A 13,035-nucleotide genomic window follows, 5' to 3' on the forward strand; every position below is an offset into this window, starting at 1 on the left:
TGAGCACCAGAGATATCGATGAGATGCTACATCTGTAAAACAACATGATCAACAGCTGCTCGGAGCAGTTTTGGTGGAATCCAAGCAACGTGTTCCTGTAAACTGCTTTTGAGATCACATAGAGATCGACATGCCCTTGGTAAACACATTCTATTAGATATCCTGAGAGCCAAAAGTCACATGGATTCAGATCAAGTGGTCTTGCAGGGCATGCATCTGGAAACCCTCTGGAGAAAACATGTTTGTGGAAGGTTGCATTAAGCAGATATTTCATTGGGTGAGCAACATAAAGTGTTGTCGCATCTTGCATGAAAGCAGTGGTTTCCACACAGTTGTACTCTTCCGAACCAGGAATCAAATGCTGTACAAGATTGTTTCAATAACGTGCGTTACGGTGCACCTGGCATGCCCTCGGAGTGTATTCTCTTCAAAGAAGAACGGACTGAGAAAAAAGGTGCTTGTAAATCCACACCACACAGTCACATACAGCAAGTGCAGTGGCTCTTCATGCACAACATGCAGTTTAACAATACCCCAGATTCAGCAATTCTTTGTATTCACTGCACCTTTATTGTAAAATGTATCTTGTCACTCCATGGAATATTGCTTGGTCACATGTCATCAAATTTGGTCTTGCCAGTTACGGAACAGTAAAATCCGAATGTTGTTGTGGATCAAGAGGTTTCAGTTGCTGCATGATCTGGATCTTGTATGGGTGCCAGTGTAAAATAGACCACAAAACTTTTCATATTATTGACCATGGGATGGACAATTCCCATGACACTGTGTGAGCACTAGCACTATCCGTGGCATGTGCTGCATGGTCAGATACAATAACAGCAACCTCTTCAATAACTTTCACTGGGATAGGACTCCTTCCTCTACCAGATGCCACACCAAGCTCACCCCTGTAATCAAATTTCAGTATGATCTTCTTTAAACCATTAAATGATGTTCGATCTCTCCTCAGACCTGTCAGTTGGCGACAGCCTGTAAGTGCGGTGCTGTAATTGGTGCAGTTCCCATAAAACAGTTTCACTAACAGCGCATTGTTTCTCTTTTCGTTAGCTGTACTATCCACTTGCATTATGACTTGTCAAATGAAAGCATGAATGTCATACCATCATACAAACAATTCATAGAACCAGATTTGCAGCTGATGTCCACAATTGGAACTAATTCCCCCTTCCCATGTAAATTGGTTCTGCATTAATGTACTAGCATGTCTACAAATTTTCACTGCCATATGATAATTGCAGCCCACACTGAACCTCCCTGAGTAGCTGCACTGTGATTAAAACCACCTGGTATTTTCCTGATTCATAATTTTGTGTGTATAGCAACAATGTGGAAAACTGAAGATACAAGTAGGGAAAACTCTTAATCTCGTACTAAACTCAGACATCATACAATGATTCAAAAAATTACTACAGTTAATGCAAAAATATGCAAATGGAAAAGAAGTTGATAATGTGAGAATAAATAATGAAAATTCAGTGATAATGCTACAGTATTAAAAGAAAAGGTTTGGATGAACATAAACAGAACAGTATTTGCATAACGCAGAACCAATATCCAAAATACAGGGTGTACATAAATTATCTTTATAACTTACGACTTTAATACCTTTAAAATATATTGGATATTAACAAATGGTGCTCAGTATGTGATAACTCAAAAGATTTGTTTCCTCATTTGTACGCATCAATGTGCGCATCCTTTGTGGCACAGATAAGTCCAGTTGCAATTAAATTTCCCTCCACATATGATTCAGAATCTCCACGGTGACATGTTCAAATGCATTAAAGTCCTGTAGGTTTCTTGCTTTAAAGTCCTGTAGGTTTCTAACTTCGTTTGACTCATCAGGTCCTCTAGGAAACCTCACAGGAAGAAGTCCAGTGGTGTGAGGTCAGGGGTTCATGGTCTCCTCACACATGCCTGCTGTACCTTGCCCAAGTTAGCATCTGAAACAGATGGGTGGACCACCCCCCTTTCATGGAGAACAGTACCTGTTTCCATAAATGACATACACCCAGTCTGAGTAGTTGGTCAAGACAGTGGTTGCCTTCCATACCGTGTTTGAAAGTTTCATTACATTTGAGTATCAGATATTGTCTGTATGAACCAGGCCACACTCGGTGCTTCCTCCTGTGGCATCCACATTTTATCAGGTTTTCAAATTCAATTTTGCATTAAAATTGCATTGACTGGAAGGTAAATAAAACTCTTTGAGTTATTTTTTCACAGGTTGAAAACCATTTGTTAATATCTAGCATAGTTTTAAAGTTATTAAAGTCTTAATTTGCAAAGATAATTTATGGACACTGTATTCTGTTCTTCAGTTTCCAAAAATTTAGATGTTGTACACAGGTTACTAGAAACTTCAAGCTAGGATGAAAAACTGAAGTAATTATTTTAACTGACTGTTCATTGATTTGCAGTTGGGTTTCTTTTTACCAGTTTAAAAAATATTGAAGTTTTTTCTACCTTTATAAACAGCAGTGGTGGCACTTCTAATTTTACGGAATACCCATAGCTTTAATTACTACAGAGACAAAAACAATGACCTTTTTTTTTTTTTTTTTTTTTTAACAGGAAGAAAGTCTGGAGATGAAAGTGATAGTAGTCGTCGTAAAAGGAAGAGACGTAGTCGCTGGGCCCCAGAAACTGAAAAAGTGGAAATTGCTCCTCCTGTTACTCAAGGTATTCTGGAAACATATTGGATGAAGTTTATTTTTGTTTTATCACACAGAACTCCAGGTGAAGTTATGTGAAAACTATACAAGCAGCAACAGAAAATTTTTATTTTTGTGGCTTAAGTAGTTAATAATAATTTAGATAGTACTGTAAAAGTATTGTCAAAAAGTACATATTTCCAGAAACAGCTGTAGGCATTTAGAGACACAGACTTGACTTGCATGGAGGAGAGAGACTAGGTAAGTGCGAGAAGTCAGGAAGCAGAAAGGGGAGGGGGATAAAATAATATTGCAAGAAATGTAATACAATCAGAGAAATTTGTGAAAGAAAAAAGTAACTTGGATTAACACATCAAATCCTGGGTTGTAGTTGTCAAGCTGAAACAGAAAATTAAGTAGTGTGTTTATATATTTTGCAATTTGCAAATAAATGTGCTGATGCTTTTATCATATAAGAAATATGTCAGCTTGAGCTTATTTTTGTAAGTAAAGGATCTTTTAAAAAATGTGCTGTACTTCATAGCATCTCAATCATTTTAATTTAAATAGAAAAGAAACCTGTCATCATTTAATGTTTGTCATTTACTACGTTCAAATGTGGAAAACAATATCTGGTATGCACTGTAATACATCTAGAAGCTCTCACTACATCTGTGAAATTCACACTCTTATATATTGATTTGTTTTATCCTGCTTCTTCTGCTAAAGCCAAGTCATAGTTTGATCTTTGTTACCATAAACTAGTGATTTAATATACCACTTAGAAAAATCACAAATAATTAAATCGCAGTGCTGAGCGAACTTTTGTTAACTATGAAGAGAACTTTGCCATGCAGCAGAGCAAGTGTCTGGAGAGCTTGTGATGAGTGCCTTCGTACTGCTAGTATATACAGGGAGGGCAAAATGAAACTAACCGCCAGTATATTTATAAGACATGATACTGACACTTGCTAAAAAACACAACATCTGCCCTCAGAGAAAATGCTGGAAGGCATGATTTCAATGCAAAATTCAGTTGCTGTAATATGCGTATCTTGTGCATGCTCTCACCATATCACTTCTCGTTGTCATTATGTTTGAGTGAGAAGTGCAGATGTGTTTGGACACCAGTTGAATACAATACAAAATGATGTTATGTTAGTGATAAAATGGTATTTGCGATTCTTCATAGTCTCCCAGTATAATTCATGACAAAATAGTTCATAGTTAAAAGCCAGATATCAGTGTTCAATGGTCATGATATTTCGGTAAGCAGTGACATTGGCATCAGGTAAGCTGATGAACTGAGTGCTTAGGGGCCGGTGCAATGCTTTCTTCTCTTCCCCCGTCCTTCCCTCCGTTAACCCACTCACTCCGTGGTCCATACCCAGCACCTTCGTCCACTCCTCTCGTTGACTCATTGTTTTGTACTCATTTTGCACCCAGAGATGCCTGCTTGCAGCATCTCTACTCTTGCTCAATCTGCCCCCAAAGTAAGTTCAGTGTGTGATATCTCTTTCTCTTTTAATCAGACTAAGTTTTGTGCTAAGGGTCTAGCCAATATCATGATTGGTCAGTGGTTCCCTTACTTGAATTCGTTTAGATTCTTTATTTACACGGTCGTACATGTTAGACATGTGTGTTAGAATTGTAGTGAACCCATAATCAATTCTATGTAATTCTGAAAGGCAATATTCCATGACTGCCAACTTGTTAAACTGTTGCAATCTAATGTGCCACCAATGTTCTCAGCAAAGGTCTTAGACAGTATACACTATCTGACCTATACATGTCTTGCACATTGGCTTTGTATCTGGTAGATGCCAGATTTTCGTAGTTCAAGGTCATCTTGGACACTACCAAGCAAATGCCTGAGTTTTAATTAGTTGGTGGAAGACTGTCTTCAATTGATGTTTCCAGAGCATTCATCCTATCTTCCCAGATAATGCACCACAAAATGGAAAAAAACAGTAGCCACATCCTCCTGAAGTTCTCCTGTTTCTTCTGGTTGTACAATGGGTGCAGGACCGAGGGCTCTCCAAATTTGTCACCCGAAGAAGCTGTCACTGCAGAACACTGTCTTCAAATGTTGAAGTTCTTATTTGAGACTTACATTGGGTGAGAGGGTGCAAGCACTGTGTTCCAATGTTTTTAGCACCCCATTCCTCTATGTCAGATGTTGCCAGCTGTCAGCTTGTAGGTATATGTCAGTGTGCACCTTCATCCTGTACAGGCTGTGGCCCAATGTGCTGTCTGCCTTTTTTTACCAGGAAAGGGAATCAATTGATCCACATTGACTCCCATGGTAAAACTGATGTTCTGTTGCATGAAATTATTCAGCTTGTCTCTTCTGTGTGGCCAGACAACGAAGGTGTTGCCTATGTACTAGGAAAAAAAAAAAAAACAAAAAAAAAACAAAAAAAACAGGTAGGTTTCCATTGGGCTCCTTAGAAAACTTCTTTCTCAAAATGTCCAATATACACGTCGGCGACAACAGTTGAAAGTTGAATCCCCACAGCTATTCTTTCCGTCAGCTTATAGTAACCATCATTGAAGTAAAAGTGTGTAGTTGTCAAAACATGCCTGTAAAGGTTTCTCATCTCGGTCAAACTTCTGGCAAATAAGTTCTAAGGATTCTTATAAAGGCACGCTAGTGAAAAAAAGAGGTAACATCGATGCTCACAAGGATATCGCTATTCTTAAGCTTAGAGTTGTTAAGGTGTTCAACAAAATTCAGAGGTTTATACTTATAATCATCTTCCAACATTAGGGCTAAGCAAATCGTGGAGGAGGTACTTAGCAGGTGAGTATGTCGGGTCACCAATGTTGTCAACAATGGGGTGTAAAGGCACCCCATCTTTGTGAACTTTTGGAAGTCCATGTAGGTTTGGGGAACTGTTGCTCTCTGCCATAGATTCTTAACAACTTTGTCTGGCGAGCTGGATTCTTTGAGAAGCACATAGTCTTCCTCTCCACCCTCTCGGTGGGACCAGTGTGGATCTTCCATTATGCACAGTCTTCTAGCGTGCCATGCATCTTCACAGTCTAATCCTGGTGAGACAGGACCACAGGTGCATTGACTTTATCAGATAATAAGACAACAATGTCTATATCTCCTCTTAGTTCTTGTATGGCTGCCCTCTCTCTGCTGGAGATGTTTGGTTTCATAGGTTTTGTTCGTATGAGAACACGACAGGTTTCACAATGTATTCTACGTCTGCTGCAGGTGGTAGTCGTGCAGCTGCCTGTTACATAGCCCTGATGATGTCTGTGATATGTGCAGATTTAGGAGTGGCTGCAAAATGTAGTCCTTTCTAAAAACTGAAACTACACTCCTGGAAATGGAAAAAAGAACACATTGACACCGGTGTGTCAGACCCACCATACTTGCTCCGTATACTGCGAGAGGGCTGTACAAGCAATGATCACACGCACGCACAGCGGACACACCAGGAACCGCGGTGTTGGCCGTCGAATGGCGCTAGCTGCGCAGCATTTGTTCACCGCCGCCGTCAGTGTCAGCCAGTTTGCCGTGGCATACGGAGCTCCATCGCAGTCTTTAACACTGGTAGCATGCCGCGACAGCGTGGACGTGAACCGTATGTGCAGTTGATGGACTTTGAGCAAGGGCGTATAGTGGGCATGCGGGAGGGCGGGTGGACGTACCGCCGAATTGCTCAACACGTGGGGCGTGAGGTCTCCACAGTACATCGATGTTGTCGCCAGTGGTCGGCGGAAGGTGCACGTGCCCGTCGACCTGGGACCGGACCGCAGCGACGCATGGATGCATGCCAAGACCGTAGGATCCTACGCAGTGCTGTAGGGGACCGCACCTCCACTTCCCAGCAAATTAGGGACACTGTTGCTCCTGGGGTATCGGCGAGGACCATTCGCAACCGTCTCCATGAAGCTGGGCTATGGTCCCGCACACCATTAGGCCGTCTTCCGCTCACGCCCCAACATCGTGCAGCCCGCCTCCAGTGGTGTCGCGACAGGCGTGAATGGAGGGACGAATGGAGACGTGTCGTCTTCAGCGATGAGAGTCGCTTCTGCCTTGGTGCCAATGATGGTTGTATGCGTGTTTGGCGCCGTGCAGGTGAGCGCCACAATCAGGACTGCATACGACCGAGGCACACAGGGCCAACACCCGGCATCATGGTGTGGGTAGCGATCTCCTACACTGGCCGTACACCTCTGGTGATCGTCGAGGGGACACTGAATAGTGCACGGTACATCCAAACCGTCATCGAACCCATCGTTCTACCATTCCTAGACCGGCAAGGGAACTTGCTGTTCCAACAGGACAATGCACGTCCGCATGTATCCCGTGCCACCCAACGTGCTCTAGAAGGTGTAAGTCAACTACCCTGGCCAGCAAGATCTCCGGATCTGTCCCCCATTGAGCATGTTTGGGACTGGATGAAGCGTCGTCTCACGCGGTCTGCATGTCCAGCACGAACGCTGGTCCAACTGAGGCGCCAGGTGGAAATGGCATGGCAAGCCGTTCCACAGGACTACATCCAGCATCTCTACGATCGTCTCCATGGGAGAATAGCAGCCTGCATTGCTGCGAAAGGTGGATATACACTGTACATTGTGCATGCTCTGTTGCCTGTGTCTATGTGCCTGTGGTTCTGTCAGTGTGATCATGTGATGTATCTGACCCCAGGAATGTGTCAATAAAGTTTCCCCTTCCTGGGACAATGAATTCACGGTGTTCTTATTTCAATTTCCAGGAGTGTACATCCTCATACAACTGCTTGACTGAGGGACTGAAGATAATCTTGCAGGCAGAATCTTTGATATACTCTTGAATTTTGCTGTTTGCTGTCCGATGGCCTGTCTTTGTGCGGAACCCATACACCATGTAACACCATCAGTCCATTCTTACATCAAGAAATTTAACTGGTTGGCCAGTCGTAGATGTAATTTCAGTAGTTTTTTTGTTAGTCGAGTCCAGGCACCAGTGCATGAAATGTACTCTTTCCCCTACCAGGAATGGGCTGGCAAATTTCTTGATTCTTCAGGCTGCTGCTGACTCTGTAATGCATTACATGGCAAAGTTTGATGCCACATGTTCTTCACACCAGCTCATAAGGAATGGAGAGGCACTCAGTAAACAGCTCCTGTGGTGCACCTTGTCAAGTCTTTCCATGCTGCTGAAGGAATAACTTCATTTTCTTCACAGTTGTTGTCATTATTATTAGTATTATAATTAATTATTATTATTACTACTATTATTAGTAACTATCAATATGGAAATCAGATGTGCAACCTACCAGTGTAAGCACACTTTGAAGTGAACAAAAATTTAAACAAATAACGTATAATAATACAATACACTGAGAGTAAGACATAAGCCATTTTGTGTGATCTCATGGGCATAGAGGTGAAACTTACAGTTACTTTTGATGAAAGTAATCTCAGCTTTATTCTAAAGAACTAGTTTCCACCACACAACTTGAAGGTTAGGAGAAAGTAAATTTAATTTGCGGAATTAAATAGTCTTGGCTCGTATCCTGTAGTTCAACAATGGGTAGATTTTAGCAACAGATTACAGTGTTTGATGAGACGCTGCCTCACACTTTAAGTCTCTCTCTAAGGCAATGTACATCAATAGATGCTGATTAAAACCATCAAGAAGATATAATTGGAGAAGTGTTCATGTTCCAAAATTAAGCGCTAAGAAACATTAAAGAAATCACTGTACAGGAAACCTATTATGTTAGCACATACAGGAGATTCTTCGGGTAGCATCCGTTCCTTGCGTCCAACAGTAGAGTATAAACGACGGATTATGAAAAGAGGAGATATTCAAGTTATCAAGTGAAATTGACTCGTCTGACAGTGAAGGGAGCCATCACAGTCAGAGAGAAATTTCGCTCTGGGCACAGTTAGGCAGTAAAGGTGTGGACAAACGGCCAGACGTGAAATGGGTAAAGAGTCATTTGTTACTTCTGGTACTTGCTTGTAATTAAATTGAACAAGTGCTCATTGCACTCACTTTTTAACCCAGTGCAGATAAAAGGGCATTAGACTGTACTGCAGAACTGTGAAACCCACTGAGAAAGTGTAGTTCAAAACTGGGGCAAGGAAGATGGGACTGAATGTCTGTGAGAATCTATGGTATACTGGTTCCAAATATGAAACTTCACTGATAAAAAAAATCTCTGGTGAAGTGTGTTAGCAAAGCTTCCAAGCCACATTACGTTGTGCAATTTGAGCTGCCAAGAATGCAATCAGGAGCTGTTTACTGAGCAAAGACTAGGTCTCATGGTGGTTAAGAGTGCATGTGCCTCCCTGAAGGCATGGGGTTCAAAGTCTACACACAGTGGAAGTTACCAGCATGGATGCACTGGAGTAAGATGATGGTACACTTGCTGACGGGAGCTTTGCTGGCCACCGATGTATTGTGAGTGCAGCACGTCGTCTGCAGCGGTGTGGAGACAAGTGAAGGGAGTTGGCACACTGAGAGACAACTTATCCTTGTAGAGGCATGAGGTGCGAGTCTTTAGCTTCTACCACCGTAATTCGTAACAGAATAGTTCACAGGTGAATGCTGATTTCAGTGTCAAAATAGCACAGTATTTCAGCGAGCATTCATGTTGCCATTATCAGGTGTGCTTGTTGAACTGACTGCTCAGGGGCCAGTGTGACGTTTTTCTCTCTCCTCCCTCCAACCATCTGTTCTCTACTCAGTCTGTGCCCACTATCTTCTCCCCCATCATGTGATTTGCTGGACGTCCCTTTGACCCCACATCTGCTCCCCCTTTGGCAACAGTGTCAAGCTGCATGACCGAAGTCAGCACCACCTCAAGGTGTGGTGGAGGATAACCAAATCAGCTCACATCCAAACACATCAATCAGTGTCCCTATACATACTTAAGCTGGCTGAATTATATGCTGAGTAATGGGACTGTGCTTATAAGCACACAAACATGCAAGAAATTTAAGAATTTAAACTAAAAACCACACAGAAAAATCAAAAGAAGTTGTTCCTGGTTAAAAGCTTATAACAGTTCACAAGCAAAATGGTGTGCTCTGTTATAGTGCTACATGGACAGAAGTAGCTGCCTAATGCTGTGCAAAGCAAATTTGATCCACAGGAAGTAGGTAACTGCAAGAAAAATAATACTGAACAAAAATTGCATAAAAGTGTTTATGAATGTGTTTATCTGGTGCATATAATGGATATAAACGTCATTTGGAAAGACTATGGGAAGGTTGTTCATAGATCTCACAAAGAATGATTGGGAAAGAAATGAAGAATAGGAGTCATAAAGGAGTTCAGGATGTTGTGGAAAGGGCAGAGGCTCTAAAACAGAAATGAGCAGAATATACTACACAAAAAATGACAGCAGAGGGACAAAGACTGTACTAAAATGGATTCAGAGAGAGAGAGAGAGAGAGAGAGAGAGAGAGAGAGAGAGAGACCACCTGACCACTGGGATAGAGTGAAGAAAATCTTAGGCTTCAGCTGGCAGAGGACAGCAGGAGACAGAGAGGCATGGAAACAGCGATCAAAATTGTATTTGTTAGTGTCCACAATTTATGATCAAAAATAAGAAGTGTATCAGCATTCCCTCAGTAGCTTGTGCTGGATATGCTTCTACTCATTCACCATAGTCCTGAGACTGTATATCTCAAATAAACACTTTTCCCACAAATAATGTTTGAATATTTGCAACAAGAGAAATAGCAGTAAGAAAATCCTGTGAAGCCACAGACAATGATTGTCCCACTACAATCATGCTCAGTAATGTTGCATACCAATCGTAACAAATATATGCAAATTGGGTGCATCCCACTCAATGGAAATAAAGTTTAATCTCACCTATCCCAAAGAGTAATAATCACAACAATCTTATGATTACCAGCCAATCACAATACACCTTTCACCCACTATATCCAAAGGGTTGGAATATAATGGCTACAAAGAACTGACTGATTGCAAAGGCACTTTAAGCATATATGACAGTGTGTCTCATTTGTGTAAATGTTAATGGACTGAATACTGCACTGTCTAAGGTAAGTGATAGCCTGAAATGCACAATAGACGATCGACATCTGTAAGCTACACTTTAGAAAAGTTTTGGAAACACTAACTTTGACTTCTTGCTTGCAGAATTGTTACTCCTAGAATTTTCAGACAGAGAGATGAAATGGTTTTAAATCTGCTTGAGGAACAGAAAGTAGTTTGCTGTCTGAACTGTCATAGGACACACTCTTAGGTCTGCTGTAGTTCCCCCTTGTATGTCAATGACATCTTAGTACTGTTTTCCTGTAAAAAAATTATTACTGTACTGATGACTTCCAGCTCTACTGTAATGGCAGATCTGAGAATACCAGTACTGGCATCTCATGTGTTAATGATATATTCATTGTTCTGATGAGCACAGAATCTGAGTCCAAATAGTGCACAGATATTCAGAGCCATTTAAGTTTACCACTGTACACTTATTGGTATTTTCCACTCAGATGGACAATCCAATTTTCTCTTGGCCACAATTGAATGGTTAAAGTGCATTTGGTTAGTTGATCCATGCTGTTGCTCTATTTACAACTCAGAGCTATGGTCACAGTGAAGTGTTTAGATGGGGGACGAAACCTTAGTTACAGTGGTGTAGTAGGAGATGGAAGGCGGATGTGTGGAAAATGTCTTTCAGCTGTTTAATCATAATTTTCTAAATACTTATCTCTTGCAACATTTTCTTCCTATTCTATGATCAGCTTAATATGAATCATTTCGTTGAGCTGCAAACTTGATTGTAAAGTTTTATATTTTTTGCCAACAGCAATCACAGGTTCCAGCCCATTACTTACAAAAATATCACGCAATCATCCTGCTCTTATTCAGTATGCAGTTCAAGCGTTTGGAACTAGCAGTCTATCAGAAGAGGACTGGAAGAAGGCAGAGGACCATTACAAGGTAGTATATGTTATCATATAATTATGAGAGTGAGGTGATCATGTATTTATTTTTGCTTCTAATTGTTGATTACTGCACTGCCACATTGATTCATTGCCCATTTATGCAGCATACTGATATTCACCTTTTTTTATAAAGTGCTTGAGCAACATCATTTCTACTCCCCCCCTCCGTCAAATAGTTATGCAGTAGAAGGTGTACAATTTTACTGGTCGAAGGAAACAGATCCCAGACGTTGGGCAGTTAGCTCGTTCAACATAACCTCATTCAAACATAGTTGATTTTCGTCTGCATCATAAAGTTGTTCTTGATTGAAAATTACAGTATACGAGCCTAATTCTTGTCATTTGCTGGAGGTGTTACTGTTTTGTTTCAGTATGAAGAAAACAGCAGCTGAGTCTCATCAAATGCTCTCAAGTACGTATGGTAAAGACACTAATAGTAAAAGAACATGTTGTGAGTGGTTTCAATGCTTCAAGAACAGTGATTTTAATGCTGTAGACCAGCATAGTGGTGGAAGAGAGAATATGCAGTATTGGAGACATTAAAAGTGAAGACTCGCGTCAAACTCGAGAAGAATTGGCATGATTAGTGGGAGTGACACTGCAAGGTATTTCAAAGCATCTCAAGGCTATGGGCATGATTCGGGAAGAAGGAGCTTGGGTTGTTTATGAGCTGAAACAAAGAGACATTGAACAGCGTTTGCGTGTTTGTGAACAGTTGCTGCAGAGGCAGAAACGGAAGGGATTTGTGCATCGCATTGTGACCAGGGACGAAAAATTGGTTCATTGCGATAACCATAAACGCAAAAAATCATGGAGATATCCCGGCCATGCTTCCACGTCAACGGCCAAACCGAATATTCACAGCTTCAAGATCATGCTCTGCATTTGGTGGGACGAGCTCATCGTCGTGCACTATGAAGTGTTAAAACCAAGTAAAACAATCACAGGTGCTCATCAAATGCAATTAATGCATTTGAGCAGAGCGTTAAAAGACAAACGGCCGCAATACAGCGATAGGCACAATAAAGTGATGTGTAATAATTATGAAACATGGGACATGGATGCAAGAAAATGTATGCTGTTTGAATGGGTGTCGCCGAGAGCTTCAGAAAATCACCATTAGAAGTCAGTCAATGTGTCTTCTCATGTGCAACAAAACTCAGCCCCATGTTGCGAAAAGAGGTCAAAACGTACTTGGAAACATTAAAATGGGAAGTCCTACCCCACCCGCTGTTTTCTCCAGACATTGCTCCCTCTATCACCTGTTGAGATCAATGGTGCGTGGCCTGGCTGACCAACACTTCCGATCTCATGAAGAAGTCACAAACTGGATCGATTCGTGGATCTCTTCAAAAGATGAACAACTTTTTTGACACGGGATTCGTACACTGCCCAAAAGATGGGAGAAAGTAGTGGCCAGTGATTG

The 13,035-nt window shown here is 41.4% G+C and overlaps 1 protein-coding gene across 1 annotated transcript in view; it reads left to right on the forward strand.

The window, feature by feature from the left end:
• Positions 1-13,035, forward strand: part of LOC126281233 (SURP and G-patch domain-containing protein 1) — a 148,748-nt gene that overhangs the window by 92,574 nt on the left and 43,139 nt on the right. Inside the window, exons 9-10 of the mRNA XM_049980004.1 lie at positions 2,596-2,703; positions 11,471-11,604. Of these exons, the coding sequence (XP_049835961.1) occupies positions 2,596-2,703; positions 11,471-11,604 (242 nt within the window). The remainder of the gene's footprint in view (positions 1-2,595; positions 2,704-11,470; positions 11,605-13,035) is intronic.

Source organism: Schistocerca gregaria, chromosome 7, assembly GCF_023897955.1.
Source record: "Schistocerca gregaria isolate iqSchGreg1 chromosome 7, iqSchGreg1.2, whole genome shotgun sequence".
NCBI lineage: Eukaryota > Metazoa > Arthropoda > Insecta > Orthoptera > Acrididae > Schistocerca > Schistocerca gregaria.